Raw genomic sequence first — 23,749 nt, 5'->3', positions numbered from 1 at the left:
ATAGCTAACGAATTAATGACCAGCTGCATTTTATTTAATTTTATTGGATTCTAAGAAATGTGCAAGGTAAATATTATGGCTTGTAAGTCAAAATTCTTATACAGGTAGCCCCTTTCCATATGTTAAAAAATTAACAAAAAAAATATATCAGAAATACATTTATCTTTTCTTTATTTTTTAAATTTTGAAGGTTTTTTTATTTAAAAAATGTAAAAATTAGCTCGACAGACATCACTATTTAATATTACTACATTATTGCAATTCTTCTTAAAAAATTATTAATTTTCTGACTAAAGTATTTGTTCGCTAGTGCGACTTTATTCAGTTTGGTAAAATGTAGGAGTGGGTTGTTCAGAGAAGCATAATGAAGGACATAATTTCATCAGTCTCGAAAACAAATGTTTAATTATTTTTTTCTAAATTAACGCAGTCTCATGGTCGTTTATTTTTTGTTACAATTATATTCAATAAATATTGAACTCTACAAAATATTATTTTTCCATTTTATAGTGAAATAAAAGTTATTGAGGTAATTTTGAATTTCTTTACAATTTCTTACATATTGTGTCAATGTGATGATTAGAGAGCGAATTTTATGAAATTTGCATTTTCCTTATTTTTTGCATGTAAACTTTGATATTTGATATGTGCATATTATGCATTTTTATCAATTTTTGTGCCAATTTAAACAAAAAATATTGTCATTCTATGGGCCTTTTTCTAGGAATACGAGATTTCACGTTGCAAATATTGTCCTGAGCTTCAAATAACTAGGAAAGGTTTGGGTTTTATGGTAGTTTGGAGAAACCACTGGGTGATAAATCATCCTTTCAGGTAAATTCGGGGACAAATTACTTTTTGAAATACCGTTCATTCCCAATATTTTTGTTCGTTACTTAAGTGTATTAATGGGATGTTTTATGGTGGTTGAAGGGACGTTATGCTTAAATTTTACAAAGAAAATTTAACTTAACACAATAATAGAATGTGCTATTTCCAGTTTTGCCTAATGTGGGAAAATCCATCTGAATAGCATGCTTATTTCTCGTGGAATAGGTATAGTCAAAAGTAGAATAATACCGTTTTTGCATAGTACGCTGAGATGAGGACGAAGTTTTTTTCCCCGTTATAATAGATTGTGATTTGGACGCTGATTTCGACTTCTTAAGTAGATATCTCGGTTGAGTCCATTCGGAAATCTTACCACCAATAGGGACCTCTACGGATTTATCAGTGGGAACATTCAAAATATCAACGACCTTATCGCGTTTATCGGTGTTAGACACGTTTACCAGTGAAAAAGCAGCAGCGGGCGGTTTGTGTGTGTTTTTGCTATCCTTTTTACAGTCGTAGACGGAGGTTTTTGCAGGGGGCGAGTTTGACACAGTGCTCCACGACAAGTTGTAAATCAAAAAGATTTTTATTCTAAGAAGGTCTTCATTTTAATCCTTTACCTAGTTTAGTGCACCCTGTTATCTGCGTTGGCTTCAAGAACCGTTAGTCACCTGCAAAGGAAACCGGCAATAATTACGGTTCTTATACCCCCGTCCCTCATTGGTTTTTATTTAGTTGTTAGCTAGAGATGGGTCGTTACTTTAGGAACCGTTCCATTGTAGCGCTACCGTCGAGTAGCGGAGTGTAGCGCTCCTCGCGACAAAAGTAACACGTTCCACTCTGCGTTCCACTTGGAACTTGAAACGATATTTGTACGGGAGTTACGGGACGGAAATTCAAGGAACGAAATCATAAAACACGCTTGTCCGGAACGTTACAAGAAACGCAAATAGTGAGGGCTTGGGAACTGAAAAAAAAGAGCATAATCTTTCTGTCATTAAAATAATTGTGTGTTTATCAACACAAAAAAGATATCATTAGACGTTTATAAGTAGGTATTTATTTTATAATATTTATGGAAAAAAAAAAGAAAAACAAAATGTATGCAACGCAGATCAAAAGTAAAGGTTTAACAATATAAATAAACAGATAAAATAAAATAAAAACTACATAACTAAATAGAATGCTATAAAACAAATAAAACAGAAACTCTTAAGCATATTTAAAGTACCTGATGATACGACTTATTATTAAAACTTATCACACACGTTTGCTAATCACTGCTTGTCTGTGTTTTGTTGTAAGAACAGAAGACTTCTAACTTTTTCTCCTTTAAGCCTGTTCCTACGGTCTGAAACTATTTGTCCTGCTTTTGAGAATATTCTCTCACAAGGCACAGACGTAGCAACTGTTACAAGTCGTCAGTGGCGGCTCGTGACTGTCTGATGTGGTGAGGCGATGATAGAAGTTTGACAATAATATTATCAATAATAAAATTAATTAAATTAATGTGATTAATGCATATTACTTGGTCTTAGTAGTCAGTAATGATAGAAGTCTTGCCTGAATACCGTTCATTTCCCCGTCAGTAGTGGGTCCTAATAATAGTAATAATAATAATAATATTATCACCCATAACACATTTCATCAACAATGTTTTTACAAGTCACAATTTTGTTTAAACTAGCACTTTCTTGGAGGGATTCGGCAATTGTTGTGTTCCTTTCTAAATCTTTTAAGCCCATGAAATTTTTAATTTGTACTTTGGAACTTTTATGTAACTTTGCACTTCGAATGAAATTCTTTAAATAGTTATATCTCGGAGACGTCGTCCATGTGTTTTTTACATTGCCTAAGAGTAGACACGGCCAACAATATAGACTTTCAGCATAAATATTACGGCTACGGCAGAGCCGTTTATGTTTCGTACCAGGCTGGTTTAAAAGATCTGGAGTACTGATGACATTGTCGCTTATCAATGGAAGTTAACGGTTTTGACTGTTCGATATTTAGCAAAATTTACCGACGTTCTAACTCGGTTCGTCGTGAAAACGGCGTTTCAAGAAGCAACATGACAATATCGTACTCGGGATTCATGTTTCACTCACCTGTACCCTGTACCTATGAAAGAGACAAAAACACGAAACACCAACTCCTGGACTTTTATTCACGTTTATGCTAATTACCCACGCACCCTGCATCCCTTCTATTCTGTAAAATAAATGGGAAAATGGTTTAATGGGTCCGCCGAAATTGGCCGAGAAGCATCGAAGATATCGCCTCAGTTGCGAGCGAATTCATGTATAGGAGTATAGCAGCTGAGTCATGGAAATCCGTGTCTGTGATTGGGCTTCATTGGCTCAAGTGAACCGACGCTCTGGCCGCTTCAGTTAAAGAATTCGGGGCATGAATCGTACAGTATTCAACGGAAAATGTCCGCAGAAAGTGTAAAAATAAAAAATCATCTACAGATTTACCATTTCAACATATTTTTGTAACTAAAAATGCATTGAAAGCTCTTTTTTAATTATAAATTAAATCAATCTGTTCTTAAGATATATGCTGTGAGGCGCCGCCTCACTTGCCTCATATGACGAGCCGCCACTGCAAGTCGTTCCTTGAGAACCTCTGCTAAATATGGAAATGAATATGCATTTGCTTTCCACCACGCCAGAGGATCTTCTGCTCGTTCAATAGGAGGTTCCTCCATGTACCTTTGTACTTCGACAATTGCTTTTGATGTCGCCGTATTTTTCGGTTGATTCGCTCGTCTTTGATGGAATTTTTCCCAAATTGATCCTTGATGGGCCATACTTCTAGTTTCCGCGTTCTCTAGATTTTCTTGAGCTGTCTCTGTATTTTTCTTGTTTATAACTTGGACAACATAAGATATTATTTGGTTTTTTGTTTTGTCCACTATCGCTGCATTCGAAAAACCAAAATTTTTATATCTAGGGTCCATAAATGTTGCAAATGTAAGCGAACTACTTTGGTCCAAGTTTCCTAGCCGTATTGAGAGTTCTTCTAAAATCGTGTTGATCATTGCAAGAGATAAGTCTTTAAAATCTTGTCTTCTCAAATTATTGTATACGTCGCGCAAACCATCGCTCATGAGAATAACTGCAGAAGCAGTTAAATAATGTTCTCCACTAATTTCTTTTGTAACTTGTTCTAATGGCCTTAATATTTTCACCAGTTCCTTAAAAAAATTCCACTCCTCCAATGATATAACTGGCAAATCTTTATCCAGAATTGCCATTGTAGACCTGATAGGCTGTTCTAACTCCACAAATCTCTCTAACATATAAAATGTGGAGTTCCACCTCGTTGCTACATCCTGAAGTAACTTCTTTGGTGCGATGTTCAAAAATCTTTGCTGCTCATTGAGTTTGGCTGTTGCAGTCGTGCTTTTCTTAAAGAAAGTTACAATTGATTTTAATTTTTCTAGAGCACCTTTAACGTGCTCCAATGCAGACTGACAAATTAAATTTATAGTGTGTGCGTAGCAACCCAAATGTCGTAACTTAAGTTCTTCTTTCACTGCTTTTTTAATATTTGCAGCATTATCACTAATAACCATTATAACTTTTTCTTTTAAATCCCATTCTACAATTATTTTCATTAGTTCCTGTGCTAAATTTTTGCTGGTGTGGCTTTCCAAAAAAGTAGAACAATCTAATAATCTAGATTGTAGTTCAAAATTTTCATTTACAAAATGTGCAGTGACGGCCATATAACTCTCTGTAGTTCTAGATGTCCAAGTATCGGTTGTCAGTGTGCAGGCTTTTATTTTAGATATCTCCTCTTTTAGACCTAAATGGGCTTCTGCGAATTTTATTGGTAACATTGACTTTGTTACTGTCTTCCGTGAGGGTAATTTGTACGAGGGATTTAAAGCGGCGGTATATTGTCGAAATCCAACATCCTCTAAAATACTGAACGGTTGCATGTCCTTGGTAAATAGCAGCATTAGAGCATCGTCGATTTTTTCGCAGGCAGCAGAGCCCATTTTTTTCCGAAGAAAACTACCCATTGTCACTTGCTTCGCTCTTAGTGTTGTTTTTTTCTTTTCAGGTGCTCTAGTTGACGATGTTGGTGATAAAGTCGGATCTGTAATCTCATCCTCCTTAAAAGTAGTCGCCGATGACGTCAGTGCTGTACTTGTTAACAAATCTTCTTTAGAAGTGGTTGCTGATGTTGAGGGTTGGTCTAATGAATCACCACTCTTAACAGTGTCAACTCTCTCTTCTTTTAAATTAACTGTTGGATGTCTTCTCATCATGTGTTTTTTTAAATTATTTGTTGTTGATTTATATGCCAACACTTGTTTACACAATTTACAGCGCGCTTTAAAATCAGGCTTTGGATCAAAGAAATTCCACAGGAAAGACACTTTAGGCGACATGGCTATAACAAGTCCAAACTCAAAATTGAAACTGATAACTGACGCAGAAATAATGGGTAGAGTAGAGATATAGGAGTAGTTGTTGGAAATTTCCATATCCAATTATCTTAAGCAGGTACCTGGGGTTGTGAGAGGTGATTGTGTGTCCCACCCACCCCATTTAGTCGGTACGGGTAAACACAATTTTGTAGTTTTAAGTTCTGCAATAAATCTTATCTCTCTCTCTTATCGCTTTGGTCCTTCGAAGCAATTCTAATAATCACAAACAGTAGTATTTTTACTATCTTTTTTACGATAAGTCATGAAATGTAATATTTTATTTTAAGAAAATGATGTACAAAGTAAAGCGGTTTTATCATAACACATATTTGTTACTGTTTTATACCTTTATTTTTCAGACAAATGTAGCATCTTTTCCTGTTGCCACATGTGTCATTTCTTCACTTTTTCATTGTTGGACCTAACGCGAGGCGGGCTTGGTAGGTCCGTTTTGCCCTAGAATGTGTTATGTTTAAGTGTAAATATTGGGCAATAAAATTAATATTTTTACAACCCTCGGTAGAATAATTTATCGTGATATATTCTCAGAAATCGTGAAACGAGATTAAAATAAAATGAGTTTCAACAAAAATATGAAAATTTAAAGTTGCACTCTAGTGATTCCGGCCTACCTGCAGCCTTTGTTCCTATAAAGGGTTTAAATACGTTTCTAAGAAATTGTACTTATTTTGCCTTAAACGGAACCAGCTATTCTTCCTAAAATGTCGTCTATCCCTGCCGCACCGGGATAGACGATTACCGGACATGGTCATAAAAACTTCGTAAGCCGATATTAAAGAATAATAATTTATGACGGGTTGTCGACAACAGACCTTCAGCACAGAATAATCATTTCCGGTATTCTTTTGAAATATTAATTTTAATCGCTGGAGATAATTATTAGATAAACTCAAACACAATTTGGACACTGTAGTATGGGAACAAAAACAAAAAAAAATATTCCACAATTTGCGACACATCAAACAGCGAAGCGATGGTCTATTTGCAGGAAAAAAGAAAAGATTTTTCAGTCTTGAATAACTATGCTACAGTAAAATGTTTATTTTTTAAAGTTAATGCCACAATCCATTCTTCTGCACCTGTGGAACGGATGTTTAGTAGCGGAAACCAAATTCTGACACCAAGAAGAAATAATTTAGGTGACAATACGTTCGAAATGTTGTTAATTTAAAAAAAAATCATTAAACAATACATAAAAAAATACATAAACATGTTTTCAGTTATTTTATTAGCCAAACCTTCAAAAAGTATCTGTTTTCTTGTATCTGTATCTAGCTACATTTCGAAAAAATCGAAAACAATCTGTATCTAAGTACTTTTAAAAGTATCCGTCCCCAACACTGCTCGTGATGAATACGTTCCAAAGTAACTAGTTATTTGGAGCGCTACTTTCTTGTAGCGGTAGCGGTTGTAGCGCTCCACGCGTGGAACGATTTTGCCCATCTCTACGCTTTTGGTTTGTGAGAATCTTCGAACATCGTTCATTTCAAAAACAGTGAAAATGTCTCGTTCCAGTGCCCCACCAAAAGTTTTCGTCAACATTTGTCCGCCAGAAATAAATTTCGTTCTGGAGGACGAAGATTCGCATCGGAGAAGATTGACGGTGTTCAATTCGTGCCGGCAAGCCATGATGTATCACAGTAAGCATAGTTTTAGAAAAATTTGTTCTTGGTATACCGATATTTTCGTCTTACAGTTTATCCACCTTCCCCGTCTAAATTTGCAGTGGAAGAAAAATTTTTGCCGGTGGTCGAGCCTCGCTCGAGCGCTCAGGTGTATATCAAGTATACGAACCCATCTGTCGAGGACTGCGACATGCGTACAAAAAAGGTAATTAATATAATTTCTTCTTTTGGTACATTTTTTTAATAAAATTATTTTTTTAGATTGTTGGTGAGAATTACATTCTTGCCAAAATACGGTCCCGCGATGACGAGCCAGTCAGAAAAATTAAGAAAGAAGAGGACGAAATATATTCTGGCTACGAATCACCCGAAGACAGTGAAAACGAAATCACGATAGGTGAACATCGGCCAAAAGAAGAATCCGTTTCTGAAACAGATATAAAAATACACGGACCGAAAAGAGTAAGACAGAGTCAGCTAAAATTCAATCAAAAGACCACACATAATGAAAAGGCAGAAAACAACGTAACGGAGCAGCGCGATCAGGACTTAAAACCCGCGCCTGAAAAAATATGCAGGTATGTATCACATTTTTTATTTTAAACATATTTCGTTTAGTGATAAAGCTCGGAATTATATGCAAAAAAAAACATGTATATATATTCGCATATATATGCAAAATATCCAAGAAAAATTTCTTTTTGGGTCTATATTCACCTCATTTGAGAACTGTCCATCTAAAACTTTTGCCACGTTAACTAGTCTAATAAAAACCCATTTTTACTAAGGACTTCGTCTAGTTTTCTTGAGACTGTGAGACTGAGCAATAGGACCTTGTGCTTTATTGATATATTTTTTTTTAATTAACTATTAGCTGTACGGATTCACTTAGGGGCACTTTTTGTTTTTCTAATCTTGATAATGTTACAAATGTTACACCAGTTAATTCGTAGTTGTTATTTATGAAACTTAAGTTCTGATTTAATTTAGGACTATTTAAAATCCATTCTAGGTTTTTCATCTCTTCCAACCCCTCGTTAAATACATTGGCAGAATTATTTATATTTACAACATCCGGTTTAGACGTTAAGAATTCCAGTAATACTCCTATAATTGGGGGTGCCAATAAATGAAGTCTTGGAAAAACATGTCCGCGTTACTAGAAAAGCTCGGTACTTATTTACCTATATATTGGCAATAACCAACTGTATTAAAATTAAGATTTTCACCAATTACCACGAAAAATGCAGCAACAATTTTCAAATATGCATAAAAATGCACTTAACATTAAAATATGCAATAAATGCCAACTTTATTGATAAAATATAGAAAAAAGAAATTGAGTCGTCCTTTTGCGCAATATCTAGCGCTCCTGACTATATTTTATCTTGACTAACGCCTCATCGTTACACAAATATCATTTTGACTGACGTTTAATTTTTCAGGCCGGTACCATGGAAGTTGGACTTATTCCTATGGTCCGTTGTGATGATTCTGCTAGGAATAAGCTACTTCTTAAATCAACAGTTGGCAGAAGAAACGGGCTTCCCAGAATGAGTCCATTCCAATGCCATGTGGGAAGAGCGATTAGCAGCCTGCATGGGCTTTTTCGTCGTCTTCTTATTGAGGCACACAGTCTTAACCATTAACGATTGGTTAACAAGGAAGGTAATTATTACAATAATTTTTTCTTGATACAAATTTTGGAAACAGTTTTTTTTCCTAGATTTGGTCGAAACTATATTCTTGCATCAGCGCAATAAGAGCAAAGGAAATTCGTAAGGGAGACTGTCAATTTTTTTTTTTCCGAAACAAGATCGGCCAGAAATATGCAATAGGAAACACTTGTAAAACAGAGGCAGCAACCCAGGCAACATGATGTCGTCTTTTTCACGTGAATAAATGGTCATCATTTACGTCATAGTGACCAAAGATTTCACGTGATATTGACGTACCAATGACGGTCAAATGTCTCGTCTAGATGACGTCATTTTCTCACGAACGATTGACGTGATGTACTGACGTCTTAGAGTCGTCATTTTGTAACGAATTATTGACGTGATTTACTGACGTCCCAGAGACGTCATTTATTGTCCATTTTAAGACGTTTTTTATGTTTTGATTTTTAGAAAAAAATATGCAATAAATAAAACGCTGAAATAATTTTATTTTTTTATATTGTTTAGCTTAAATAAAATATTATAATTCGTTATAATCACCAAGTATTTATTTACTTTTCTTTTTTTTTTGTATTGATAATATACAGGGTCATTATAAAATATTGTAGTCAACTCACCTATGAAAAACAAATGAAATTTTTCTCGTGCCGCTAATCACCAAAATGATTTGAACTGTTTTGAAATGTCACGAACGTCCAAACAAATCTGTCAGATGTGTCAAAAATTGAAATGCCCGGTTCGCGGTTTAATTTCATTTTAAATAGACACGAAAAGACGCCAGGCCAGAGCATTAAGGGTTGCAGTGTTATCGAGCATTTGTGAACGCCACTGCAATACATTTCAGTTTCAAAAATTGTAAATTGTCAGAAAAACGTTTAAGGGCTTTGTCATAAATTACACCTTGGAAAGTCGATTGGAGTTGAACAGAATAAATCATCTGGTCTGTTTTGCAAAGAAGCAATAATTTTTCAAATAATGAAATCCAAAAAGTGAGGTTAAGTTTGTCGAAACCAATGAACACGGTAATTATTTAAAAAATTACATTTTTATAGGTACCCTGAAGGTAAAAATTGTGAAAAATCACGTAATGGACAATGGCAGAGCAAGTCTTATCACAGTTAACGAACACTATGAGTACCTAATGAGTTTTTGCAATAAATAATTTTGCCAAAGTTGTGATCCCGCGAAAGTTCTGTTTGTAAATTGTAAGGAATCGTCAAAATATTGGTGCAGACATGGTTTGTGACCGGTGCTTTTCTCTTGAAAAAACACAACTGAAATCCTTGATCTTCATCCCTACAATAGGTGAAAACTGCTATGTCCAAACATTACCTTCAGCTTTGCAGTTTCTAGATATCTGAAACATGCCAGATCTGCATAACAGGAATGTCAAAGAGGTTCTACCCAAAACACGCCCACATGGCCATCCTAATATCAAGATTTTTCAAAATTTCTATAAGAAAAAAGATGAAAAAACCAATAAAATTTCAGGAGCATAGTGTTAAGAGTTCTGTAGCTGATTATGAGATCTCTTGAAACAACAGAATGTTTAATAAAGATTTTTAACTTTCCCAATAGTAAAATTACAATTATTACTAAACAGTAAGTTGAAGTAAGTTTTAAATTAAGAGAATGCAACTAACACCGAAAGAAAAATGAAAGTTACTAAAAATAAAAAACTTTATTGCAGTACCTACATACACTTTCTACATCTAATTTTGTTTATTGATCACATTCATTTACTTGAAAAAGTATCAGGCCTATGAATCGTCGTCTGCTAACCACACACCAACCTTCATTGCGTGTGATGGTGTTTCTCCAAAAGCGTGAGTATTTTCTATACACCAAATTCTGAAGTTCTGTCAGTTGACATAATAGCCTAACAGATGAAACCAGGCTTCATCAGAAAAGAACGACAAATCGAGAATCCCGTTATCGTCCATATCAGCTTGAAACCAACTACACTACCCAACGCGGCAAGGAAAATCAGCTGGTTGCAGCTCCTGAACCAACAAAATCTTGTATGGATGCATATGTAACTTCTCTTTTACGATTTTCTGACATGGGCTGTATGGTACTCCGGACAGTAAAGATTTTTGACAAAGCTTTATTCGGACTTTGTTCCATTCTCATCCTTAAATCTTCAACAACGTCTTCACTAACTTGAGGTCTCCCCGTCGGTTTTCACTTAGAAATGCTACCAGTGTCGTTAAATCTGGCCATAATTCGCCATATAGCGTCTTCAAAGATTCTTCATCAATGACAACAGAACATTTCACTAGATACTCGTTTTTAGACGCCTCCACAGAGTACACTCCATCCCCATCCTCATTTAACACCCCATTACGGTAATAGGCATGATGATTGCGCCAAAGAACTAAAAAAATCATTTGTAACACTGACCATAGTTATTCCTCTCTGTTCATTACCTGAGATTATTCCACAATGATCTGTAGTTTTGATAAAAACTGTTTTTTGAGACACTTATTAAAGTTCTAACAAAGGGGAAGACAGCAAAAATGAAAACAAGACAAGTCAATTAACGCACAAAGTGAGGGAAAACGTACCAGTACAAACGAAAAAATTATTGGCATCTGACAGAATTTGATGAAGCGTTGAAACAGTGCAGCCGCTAATGTCAACTAATGTGGCGCTAAAAATAAAAATTCCAATATTAGTGTAATCCTTTCCACAAAACTGAAAAAGGCGGCACAAAATGTCACCAAAATCATGGCCTTCTTCGACTACAATATTTTATAATGACCCTGTACTTTAGTTTGTATCAATTGCTCTGTAATAGGTTCATATGAGCTGTTGGGCAATAAACATATTATTATTATTATTAATATTATTAAAACAAAGTATATATTAATTAAAGTTGAAACAAATTAGTGTAAAAAAATTAAATTTACTACAATTTTGTACAACCAACAATGAACTTCAATAAACCAAAAAAAAATATGTCAATTAAACAAATTAAAGATAAACCACACCTAAGAACACAAACAAATCTACATACAGGTAATTACGAGTATAATTGGTATAAACAAAAAAAAAGGATATTGTTCAATATATAATCAAAAATAAACGTTGCTATTTAAAGAAAAATCAGTGTTAAAAACACAAAGAAATTTATTTAGTTACAAAGAATATTAAAAAAAATATATAATAAACTATAGATGAGTCTTAAAAACACAAACAAATCTATTTACAAAAAATATTTAAGAAAAACTAGAATAAAGGGAAAAGACAATTGAATCGCATTTTTGAAGTTACTTGATTGAAAATGCACTGTAAAACCACAGTATATGTAAAACTATCTAATTTACGACGACTTGACTGTCCCCAACACACAAAAAAGTACCGTTAAGAATTAATTCTGTTTTAACAATCATATCAATAACCTAAGTTTTTTAAGTTTGCCTCAATTTATTGCACTGAAAAGAAAAACCCGTTAGAGTGCATGGATTAATGGAAATGCAATCATTTTTTCATCTATGGGCAATAGCAAGCATTTGACTATTATTAAATTTAAGGGATTACAGCTTAAAGCAGAAGACAAATTCTGTATTTTAAAAATGCTAAATTTACTTGAATCTAACGGATAATCGTAAAATGGTTTCATTGACAAAAACGTACAGCCTATCAGGAAAATCTCATTGTCAATACTTTTTACAATGAAGCGAAATGTGTATGTGTAAATAGTACGTTACTAAAAAGTATCGTAGTATTACAGGCATCTACCGGTATATAATATCCAATATTAATGTTATATATGTATATATGAATTCATTGTATTTTTTTAACTTACAAAGAAATCTGCTTGTTCTAATATGCAAACATAATCTTGTAATTCGTCAAAATTTGTTTAGGTGTGGTTTTGGCGGCATAATTTTTCTTTTTCAGTTGTCAGATTTGATGACGTTTCCATGTTGGAGATTTTTTCACTCGTTTCCTTTAGCATTTCTTTCGTTTCGCACATGTGTTTTGTATTTGTTTCAAATCTAAAATAAAATTATGTTCATTAGCATTAGTTCATAAAAAATTCCAGTAACATACCCTTGCAATATTTTATAGCGCCGCATTTTCAAAAACAATCACCGTAAGTTCTTCATAATCAGTGGGAGTATCTTCAGTGATTAATGGTGGTCTTTCCAGCTTATCTGAAAAAACTGCTTTTGTTATCTACGTACAGTTATCAAAAATAACAGAAACACGTAAAAATTAAAATGATTACTACTATAAATAAGAACAACTCACACTGAATGACATAAATTTGCACAAAACTGCGTTAAAAATGAAGTGAGTAACGGATACACGAGAAAGTTTCGGTGGTTGAGAACCAACTGGAAATATTGGAATGCTTCTCTGTGAAGTGCAATAAACATAAATACCGAGAAAAGGGAAAGTCCGAATGCACACCCCAAACATCTGATATATTGTATAGTAAATACGGATAAGAATAAATTTAATAAAACTGAATATTAATCACTCTCGAATTTTTTTGGTAACCGTCATCACTTTATAAACGTCTTTATAAAATCAAAATTCGACGAAGGAATTCTTCAAAACCTTGTCCCGTTTTAGGGACAATGGACAAAGAATTTTTATGACTGTGTTTGTGTCGTTGGGTCTTTCCGCTCAACCCCAGATGTTCTATTTATAATTTGCCAAGCAGGTACTTACAAAATAACACTTCCAGAGTAAACAAGTTTTCAGAAATAATTATTTTATTAGAAATTATTACAATGAAAAAACTTGTCTTCGGTTTATTTCTAATTAAGACGTTGTATTTTTTCCTCGAAATATAATCAAGCATTATGAAGGCCACTTTTTAAAGAATACGACGACCCACATCTAATTGATCATATAATCTATAAAAAATGACGAAGAAAGGACGGCCTTTTGACGTCATTAATTGACGTCAGAAGTAAGTCATAAAAATCTCGTCATTTTCACGTGATTTTTTGGGCGAATGACGTCGCCGACGAGTTATGACCAAAAATTGACGTGAATTAGACGACAGTCTGCTGCTTGGGAAAAATCGTTACAAAATTTGTCAGACGAATAAAAACCAAAATTATGGTTCTATTAAAGCCTGCAGGTATGCTTAACTTTTTATATGTAATGAAAAAAATTGTGTAAAACTTTTGTGAAATATCTAGCAGTCTCGACTATATTTTATAACTCCACTAACGCCTCATCGTACAGAAACACCATTTTTACTGATATTTACTTCACTTTTTTCAGTTTTCTATTGAGGCATGCAGAGTTAACTGTAAAGCATTGGTTAACGCATTTATTTAGCTAAATATATAAGATAAGTTTAACTATCAATGAACACTTAATGGCCAAATATTGAAATTTTTTCAATATTTGGCCATCCAAACTAAATTTTGTTCTGGAAGACGAAGATTTGCATCAGACAAGATTGACGCTATTCAATCCTTGTCAGGGAATCATGATATACCACAGTAAGTATACTTTTAGAAAAATTTGTTCTTTGTACACTGATATTTTCGTCTTACAGTTTATACACTTTCCCCTTCAAAGTCAGCTGTTTACGAAAATAAGGATTGTGATTTAAATTGGAAAATCGTGGAACTATTTTTATGTCGTCAGCCTTTAAATTTCAGGCGTCGTCTTTTCAGTTTTAATTTCGCAATTAATTTACCCTTGAAGATTAATTAATTGTTTGCGGATTCTGGCGTACGGGAATCAAGAAAGCAAGTTGATTATTTTAGCTTCGCAACGGTATCCAGGTTATCGTCAAACTGTTGACCTCCGTCGCATTGGCCCCTAGTCAAGGCAGTCATCGGCCTCATCAAAAACCTAGCGCTGCGTCCGAACAATCGCGCTCCGTTGAGGAAACACAAGGCCATACTCGAAACCGACCCATAAAAAAATCTGCAGGTATGCATCACATTTTATTATTTTATACATATTTCGTTTGTTTTAATTAAATGTAGAAAAAAGAAATTGTATAATGACTTATTGTTCCAACTTTCCTCCTCAGTTTCTCAGGGTCACTACCAAGGTCTAGACGACCTCCCGATGCCTCCCGCCAAGGAACAAACCCTAATGTGGGCCCAAAACTCGTATTTGACCGACTCGGGTATCCACTCCGGGGCCGCAACCCAGGTCCCTTCTCTCAGCGGCAAAGAAGAAGAGATGGACTCCTTCGACTTGGACCAGGGTTACTCCCAAGGCTTCACTCAAGACCAAGTCGACGAAACGAACAACCAACTCAACCAGACTCGCTCCCAGCGAGTTCTAGCGGCAATGTTCCCCGAAACTCTCAACGAACGCATCGAAATTCCTTCGACCCAACGTGCAACAACCAACGCAACAGTCACTGTGTGTCAAGTAAGAGGCGTCGATGCTGCTGGAGTCCTCTGCGAATTGGCAGCTGACAAAGAATGAGCGGAAATGATCGAGCAGGAAGGCGCTACGTCGCTTCATGCCCGAAATGAAGGTACTTTTTTTCCAAAGTGTGATTATGTAATTTTTAACTTGTTGATTGAAGACAGCAGTATTATTTAGAATGAGCGAGGACAAAGCTCAAGACTGCAAGAAGAGGTTGAGCATGGAGTTGACGACTTCCCTGTTTCGTGAAGAAAATCTGTGGAACCCCGACTTGGGGATGGAAGCCGATTTATAGGTACGAAGGAGTTTCATAATTGATTTGAAGTATGTAAGCGACTTAGTAGTTATCATTTTTATTTTTGAATGCTCACTACAACACCTTAGCCCTAGTTTATGACTTTTTGGCTTGTTTTGTGTTTTTGTTTACATTGTCACACACTTTAGGACCAGGCGTACGATCCCATGTACGTACAAGGGCCACCCAGAGTCCATAGGAAAAATTAGAGATTGAAAATTTGAAAAATTGGATAAAGGAACAATTATAAAATCGAAAGAAACATAGAAAAAATACAGGTAACGAAAAAACGAAAAATTGTGACATTAAATCGGGAAAAGAAAATTGAAAAATTGGGAAATTGAAAAATAAAACTCAAGAACTGGAAATTAGATTCTATATTTTAGCCTATTTTATCTTAACTTATGTATTTTCATAGGAGTTATTTAGTCTGGGTTCTGATGAATGTGGATACTCCCAGAGAAATACCAGAAATATCCAAATCATTGTTCAGCATGACAATTCCACAATCCCAGACTTATAAAAATAAAAGCACTAAGTCAGTGGAGCAGTTACATTTGAAAGATGTAGGAGAAAAGAATATGAAAAAAGTAATTATATTCAAGAACACTTCAAAAATAATAGTAAACTGGTATTCTGCAATCTATGCAATAATTTGCTCATTACTTGTGTAATAATACAATATAATTTGTCCGTTTCAGTCCCTGGATTCAAACCATGATTCCTATAATAATAATAATATGATTTATTATCCACTAGCAGAATTATGCTAATTACAGGATAATTGTTAAAACAAATTGTTAAGAATGTACAAACTCAAATAAATATCTTAATAGTAACTACTATCCTTTCTATTTATTAAACCCTAACATTATTACCCAGTTACAATACTATGTAAATAATAATAATTATTCTACGTAAAAAGAAAAGTAAAAGTAATCAAATGCAAAATTTATGAATGTAAAAACTGTTCACAAAGTTGATCTTTAAGTGCTCTAAAATTAACATGAAAAAGATCTAAATTTTTACAATAGGTGAGTATAAATAATGTTTCGTACGACGTGGATTATAAAGAAATAGTACTTCTAGAGTTAAACCGTGCAATAAAAAAATTAAGTAAAGAAAGCTATCCGGGATCTTTTATCTGATAATTTATTACTTTTTAGATGAATAATATTTCTGCGGTTACTCTTCTTTTTGTAGTGAAGTGAAGTTAAACTCAGTAAGGAAGTCTTTATTTATTACTTGTAATTTTAGGCAGTCATCAAGTATATTGATTCTACTAGATAATTTCAGATCATCTGCATAGAGTAAACATTGTGAAGACAATTTATCGACCACATCATTAATAAATATTAAGAACAGGAAAAATTGACCCGTGGGGCACCCCACTTGCAGAGATGAAATGAAATGATTGAAAACCTTGATATTCAACGAAATTGTCTCTACCACTTAGATATGATTCAAATAGTTTAATTAAATCGTTGGATAAATCGAGAATATGTAATTTATATAGAATTAGATAGTGCTGCACTTGATCAAAAGCTTTAGAAAAATCTATGAAAATCGTATCAACTTGAATTCAATCATCTAAAGCATTTGAAATATAATTAACAAACTTGCATAAGTTAGTGTCCGTAGATTTGCCTTTTCTGAATCCGTGTTGTTCCAGCGCTAAATAATTGACAACATGGTTGTGAATAATCCTATATACCATGTGTTCGAATATTTTTGACACACTGGAAACGATAGAAATACCTGTATAATTTGCGAGTTTGTATTTCTCACCTGACTTAAAGAATAATGTGGAGGACACTTTTGAAGTCAATGGTCCTGCAGAAGCCTCGATGGTGCAATGCAACTCACCAAGTGTATAACTGGTTGCCTACAATTTTTTTAACAAATCGATAAAACCGTAATTCAGATTGTGCTTTTTATCTTGTTTTCTGTGTCCATTGTCGCAATTTCGTCAGATTGTGAATTAATATAGGGAATAGTGTACCAAGCACACAAATTTTCAAGCAGAAATGTTGGTGATAGAGGTGGTTTTGAAGAGGTTATAGAGATGGTGGTTTTGGAAACTGAGTTAGCTTTAATAACAGAGGAAGATATAGACCTCTAGGCAAAAGAGTATTCCGAAGTAGAAGCAGTGTATACAACAATTTTTTTGTAATGTACTTTTTTTTTTCTTTTAAACTTAAAACAATTTAGGTTTAGGTACCTATCATTTTCTTATGAAATTGTCAATTTAGTGTAACGTCATTAATGAGTGTATCTACCATAAAATATAAAATAGAGTGCAGTGCAATTGAGATAGAGCGGGCGGGCGAGCTTATATTCTGCCTTTTTGTTTTAATAATAATGATAATAATAATAATAATATCTTTATTTCCAACAGGTATATATGTACCCAATTACAGGAAATATAATAAATAGCGGTCACAGAAAAGAGCGTATTTGCATAAAAAGAACATACTTATTAACTATACAATATAAATTGAAAAATTAACCAACACTGCACCTAAAATACAGAAAAATTAACTAAATTACTTTTCATTAAATTCCCACTACATCTATGATACATTTAGAAATTATTTGAAGAGGATCCGCATTAATGTCGCATTGTCTACAAATTAAATTAAATTTGTTGCATATGTTTTGTACAGGAGCCTTATACAAAATATTCGTCCTACAAGTAGATACGTAAAATGTTAAAGAGCATCTTGAATTTACTCTCGGAACAATGAAAAATATTTTACCTACAAGATATGACGAATCAATTTTTCCCTTGAGTAAGCAGAACAAAAATTTTATTGATACTATAAATCGTCTAGTCTCCAATGAATTTAGAAGAAAGCGATCTAGTAACAGACTATGGTCACAGTCTCGTGGTGGGTAATTGCCATCGGCAATAAAAGCTAAAAATTTGAGGCAATTTCGCTGCACTTTTTCAAGAATATGGATATAAGTAATGTATAGAGTGAAATTTGAGTGCAATTTCGCTGCACTTTTTCAAGAATATGGATATAAGTAATGTAAGGAGGCGTATTCTAGTTTCGACCTTATACATGCAATATACAACATACGTAATGTCTCAATATTGCGAAACTCACGACAGTTCCGATAAATGAAACCATAGATTTTTAATGATTTGGAGGCTATATCTAAGATATGTTCATTAAAAGAGAGTTTGCTATCGAATAATACTCCTAGATCTCTAATTTTATCCATTCTTGATATTGTAACACCGTCTATTATGTAATCATACTCAATAATCCTCTTCTTCCTACTATATGAAACCATAGAACATTTATCCTTATTTAAATGCAGGCGATTCCTTCCACACCATTTCATAACTGATTCGAGGTTATTTTTTAAAAACTGACAGTCATTTACTGATTTGATTTCGGTGAAGAGTTTAAGGTCATCCGCGAAAAGAAGTTTGTTACATGAAATTTCAGCAGTAATATCGTTGATAAATAATAAAAAAGTAGCGGTCCTAAGTTTGATCCTTGGGGAATGCCGGAAGTCGGAGTGTAAAAATCGGAGATAAAGTTTCGATACCTAACATACTGTTTTCTGTTCAGCAAGTACGACGTAAACAGTGAAACAAGGGAGTCAGAAAACCCATAAATTTTTAGCTTCGTTAGTAAAATATGATTATCCACCTGATCAAAGGCTTTCTGAAAGTCTAAATATACCGTATCAACTTGACTACCACTGTCCATTACCTCGGCCACGAATTGATTAAAACAAGCCAAATTAGTTACTGTTGATCTTTTTCTCATAAAACCGTGCTGTTCAGAAGAAATAGGATTTATACGTTGACAAAGTATTGTGTCAAAGATTTTACCAAAATTGCAAATTAGAGTAATGGGTTGGTAATTTTTTACATGTTTTACATGTTTTAATATATGTACACTTCTTTTCATAACATGAAACTTGAAAAATGTTTCAAATAGAAAATTTGTATAAGAAAATATCAATTTTGCAAATAGGCTCCGCCCTATAATTGCAAAATCCATATTTCCTTGGAAAAACGATTTTAATCATGTTTTAGGTTTCTTGTTATGAAAAGATGGGTAGTGTATTAAGAAAAAAGGCAAAATGAAACCAGCCCCCATCCGCCCTATCTTGATTCTGATAATTTTTTTTATTCGTCGTGAGCCAAGAGGACGGAACTTAACTGCAAAATCCTTAGTTCTCTACAAGAAATTAAAAACATGCTTTTGAGTATCGTGTTGTTCAAAGAATACTATGTAGATTAGGAAAAAAATAAAGCCAAAGATTAAGCCCCACCCATACCTGCCCTGATCTAAATAGTAATGTAGTTTTCATTCATTGGCAGACCTATGAGCGGAGCTTAATTGCAAAATCCAAATTTCCTTAGAGAAATTTACAATTCTAAACGTGTTTTACGTTTCTAAGAATTAAAAAAAAAACGTCATAATTGAGGTGGGGTGGGTGGGCGGGGTTTATATTTTGCCTTTCTTTCTTAATATACATAGTATTCTTTGAACAACGCGATACTCATTTTTAATTTCCTGTAAAGAAATAAGTACATACTTTGCAGTTAAGCTTCGTCCTCTTGATTCACGGCGAATAAAAAAAATCATCACAATTGAGACAAGACGGGTGCTTTTATACGTGTAGACTTCTGTTCATAGCTCCGCCCTATAATTGCAAAATCCATGTTTCCTTGCAAACTTTAATCAAATATCGCTATGTACACTCGATCCCAAAATTAACCGGACACACCTCATCAACGTTTTAAAATGTTCTACAAAGTGCAGTCTTACAGTACTTGTTAGAGATGTACCGACTGTAGGTCTGGCCGACTAACCGACTAGCCGATTGTTCGGCCAGTAAAAACCGACTAGTCGGCCGACTGGTCGGCTTTGCTAAAACCGGTTTATAAATGCGACAGACAGTGTGTTTTTTTTCTATTTGTCTGATTACCTTAAAAATTTGTTTTATTTTAATAAAAGTAATAACTAAAGTTCCTTTGTTTTCCGAAAAATGTGTTAAATTTGTTTGGATAATTTTAACATTTATTTTTTTTTAGTAACTCACTACAAAACTAAAGAATAACACAATTTAGGGCCAGTTTATACAATATTTTAACTGAGATTAAGTTGATCGCGCATTTAGCAAGGCCATTAGCGAGGTCTGATTGGCGAAGAGTCGGTCACATGGTACTTTAACGCTGGGTTAATAATGAAATCGCAATTAAATATATAATTGAGGTTCTGTAAACCGGGTTTAATTGTTTTATATACTATTTTAATTTTAATAAAAAAAGCCGACCGATCGGCTGTTTAGCCGACCAGTCGCCGACTGCAGCCGACGATGAAAAACGACCGAATAGTCGGCTTACCCGACCGGTCGGCCACTAGTCGGTACATCCCTAGTATTTGTATACAGGGTTAGTCACGAGAAAATTATTTCTGAAAATTATTTTTACGCAACCCAAAATACTAATACCCCGTACCACTTGATACTATCTGAATTTAAAATGAAATGCTTAATCCATGATTGCTTTGACTTTGGCAGTGTCCGTTTGACGTTAGTTAATTTTTAACATTTTTCTTCATCGTTTACTCCGCTCTGCAACCCCATTGGATCGACGTACCTCTCTCAACCTGCGCTCTTCTGAAGCCGTAAGTACTCTAGCAATATTTTTTCCCCGCTAATGGGCATGTGTTAGTTCGCCATCTCTGCGTCAACTAGAGCCTCTTCGAAGTACAAATCTGTAGCCTCTGGGCCTCTTCGAGCACCCATTTACAAAAACGCCGTAGCATCAGTCTAACATGTCAACATTTTCTACAGTTGTTGCAGTAGTTAAATTATTTAATTACTCTTTCAAGTTTACGTTGTATCCTTTGAATAAAATATCGTAAAAGTAATTTTTAGAAATAATTCTCTCATAACTAATCCGTATCATTGCAAAAGCTCAAAAGGTAGTCGAACCAAGCTCTAACAAATTTATTAGCGGTGCCAGAGTAGTCTATCTCCGAGTGGCTACGGTACGACCATGGACACTCGCGTAACCTTCTTTCCGGAATTGTCAAAGTGACACTGCCAAAAATGCCAAAGTCAAAGCAATCATGGATTAAGCATTTCATTTTAAATTCAGTTAGTATCAAGTGGTACACGGTATTAGTATTTTGCGTTGCGTAAAAATAATTTTCACAAATAATTTTCTCGTGACTAACCCTGTATATATATATATACAAACTCTGCTCGTTTAATAGTATAAGATCATACTTTGCACAGTGCACATTTAAGACTTTTTCGGAAAAATTTTGGGGTGGCGTGATCAATATTTTAGGAGGGGGGATGAGCAAAAATATGTTGATCAAAGAGATGGCTATGATAACTTTAAAACATCCCCAAGATTTCAAAGCATTTGGTTTTTTAATTAATGATTGAATCAATAAAATATATTCACGCATTCATTTTATTTTCAGTCACCGTGTATATGCAAATCCAAAAAATATGAATGGTATGATAAATTACAAGTGCAGACTCATCATATTTTCTACATTTTAGATAGGATTTATTCGGCAAACTTTTGATGTGACGTCATCAATTTTTTGGAGGGGACATGTAAATATATTTTGAATAAAAACTTATAATCCTTACCATAACTGCAAAACCATCTGCAAGATTTCAAAGCATTCGGTTTTGCAGATTCTAAATTAAATGTCAAAATGTTGTTTCCCAATTTTGATTGTTTTTCCAAAAATCTGGACGTTCCGGGTAAAATCTCAATTTGGAGTCATAAACTACATGTGTATGATTATGTTATTTGATAGAATTTAAATCCCATTTACTATGTACAATTTTGAAGTGACGTCATCACATTAGTGGTGGGGATGATTAGACAAATTTTGGTTAGCATTTTACCATCTACATGATATACCTAATATAAATAGAAAATGTGACAACAATCGGTCCAGAACTTTCCGAGATTATCTGTCTAATGAAAATCCGGGACGGTAGACCGACGGACAGACAGACGGACAAACAGACGGACAGACGGAAAAACAGACGGACAGACGGACAGACAGACGGAAACAGGAGACCTATTTCTTCATCCTCCAGGGGATGATAGGTCGAGAAAATGCAAAAGTAGCGATTCTGCCGATGGGCTCTATTACAATACTTCCTTTGCTTACAGTGGGGAAGTACATGGACGAAAAATACAAAAGGGACCAAAAAGAACGAAAAGGACGAAAAATACGAAAAGGACGAGAAGTACGAAAAGGACGAAAAGGACGAAAAGGATGAAAAAGGACGAAAAGGACAAAAAAGGACGAAAAATACGAAAAGGGCGAAAAAGGTCGAAAAGGACGAAAAATACGAAAAGGACGAAAAACACAAAAAGTACGTAGAAGGACGAAAAAGACAAATTGCTTGGATTCTTAGTGCGCCAGTGTAAACAGTTTCGCAATCCTCAAACGATGGTTAGGTTATATTGGTCAATAGTGAGATCCGTAATGGAGTACGGAACTCTAATCTGGTCACCTCATCAGGTTGGTAGTATTGTTAGATTAGAAAATATCCAAAAGCGTTTTCTTAAATTCCTCTACTTCAAATGTAATATTAGATTCAGTAGTACTAATTACGACGATTTGTTGTCCTATTTTGGTTTATCCTACTTAAACGTCCGGCGGAATTATTTTGACTTATGTTTTGTTTTTAGACTTTTAAATGGTTTTTGTAAATGTCCTAATTTGTTATCCATGTTTTCTATTCAATGTAAGAGTCACAATCTCAGACAGCCCGCTTTATTGTACATACCATACCATAGAACAAATTATGGTAAATATAATGTTCTATCTGGGCTCTGTTTACTTGTGAATAACTACTGCAATAAAGTTGATGTTTTTGGTAGCACCCTAAACAAATTTAAACGTGATGTTAAAACTACACTTAGTATATAAGTTTTCATGTAATTGTATTCAGGGAAATTCGGTCAATAAAGCATTATTATTATTACTATAAAAAGAACGAAAAAGGACGAAAATAACGAAAAACGACGAAAAATACAACAAGCACGAAAAATACAAAAAGGACGAAAAAGGCTTAAAAGACGAATGATACGAAAAGATCGAGAAAGGACGAAAAAGGACGAACAAGTACAAAAAATACGAAAAGGACGAAAAATATGAAACGGACGAACAAGGACGAAAAAGGACGATAAGGGCGAAAAAAACGAAGAGGGCGAATGATACGACGAAGCACGGAAAAAGAAGAAAAGGACGAAAAAGGACGAAAGAGGACGAAAATACGAAAATCACGAAAAAGACGAAGAGGGACGAAAAGGACGAAAAAGCACGAAAAAGACGAAAAAGGACGAAAAACACGAAAATGACGAAAAGGACGAAAAAGGACAAAAATACGCAAAGGACGAAAATGACGAAAAATGCGAAAAGGACGAAAATGACGAAAAAGGACAAAAAGGACGAAAAATACGAAA

The 23,749-nt window shown here is 34.3% G+C and overlaps 1 protein-coding gene across 1 annotated transcript; it reads right to left on the bottom strand.

Annotated features, from left to right (window-relative positions):
• Positions 1 to 3,373: 3,373 nt before the first annotated feature.
• On the bottom strand, positions 3,374 to 5,239 carry LOC135137377 (E3 SUMO-protein ligase ZBED1-like). The gene has a single exon (XM_064067004.1). The coding sequence runs from the start codon at positions 5,237 to 5,239 to the stop codon at positions 3,374 to 3,376; it is 1,866 nt and encodes a 621-aa protein (XP_063923074.1).
• Positions 5,240 to 23,749: the final 18,510 nt, after the last annotated feature.

The sequence above is a fragment of the Zophobas morio genome, unplaced genomic scaffold (assembly GCF_036711695.1).
Source record: "Zophobas morio isolate AGI-343-1 ecotype UQ-CSIRO unplaced genomic scaffold, CSIRO_AGI_Zmor_V1 ptg000029l, whole genome shotgun sequence".
Lineage (NCBI taxonomy): Eukaryota > Metazoa > Arthropoda > Insecta > Coleoptera > Tenebrionidae > Zophobas > Zophobas morio.
Note: the sequence above shows the minus strand (reverse complement) of the source record. Positions and strands in the feature narration are given on the sequence as shown.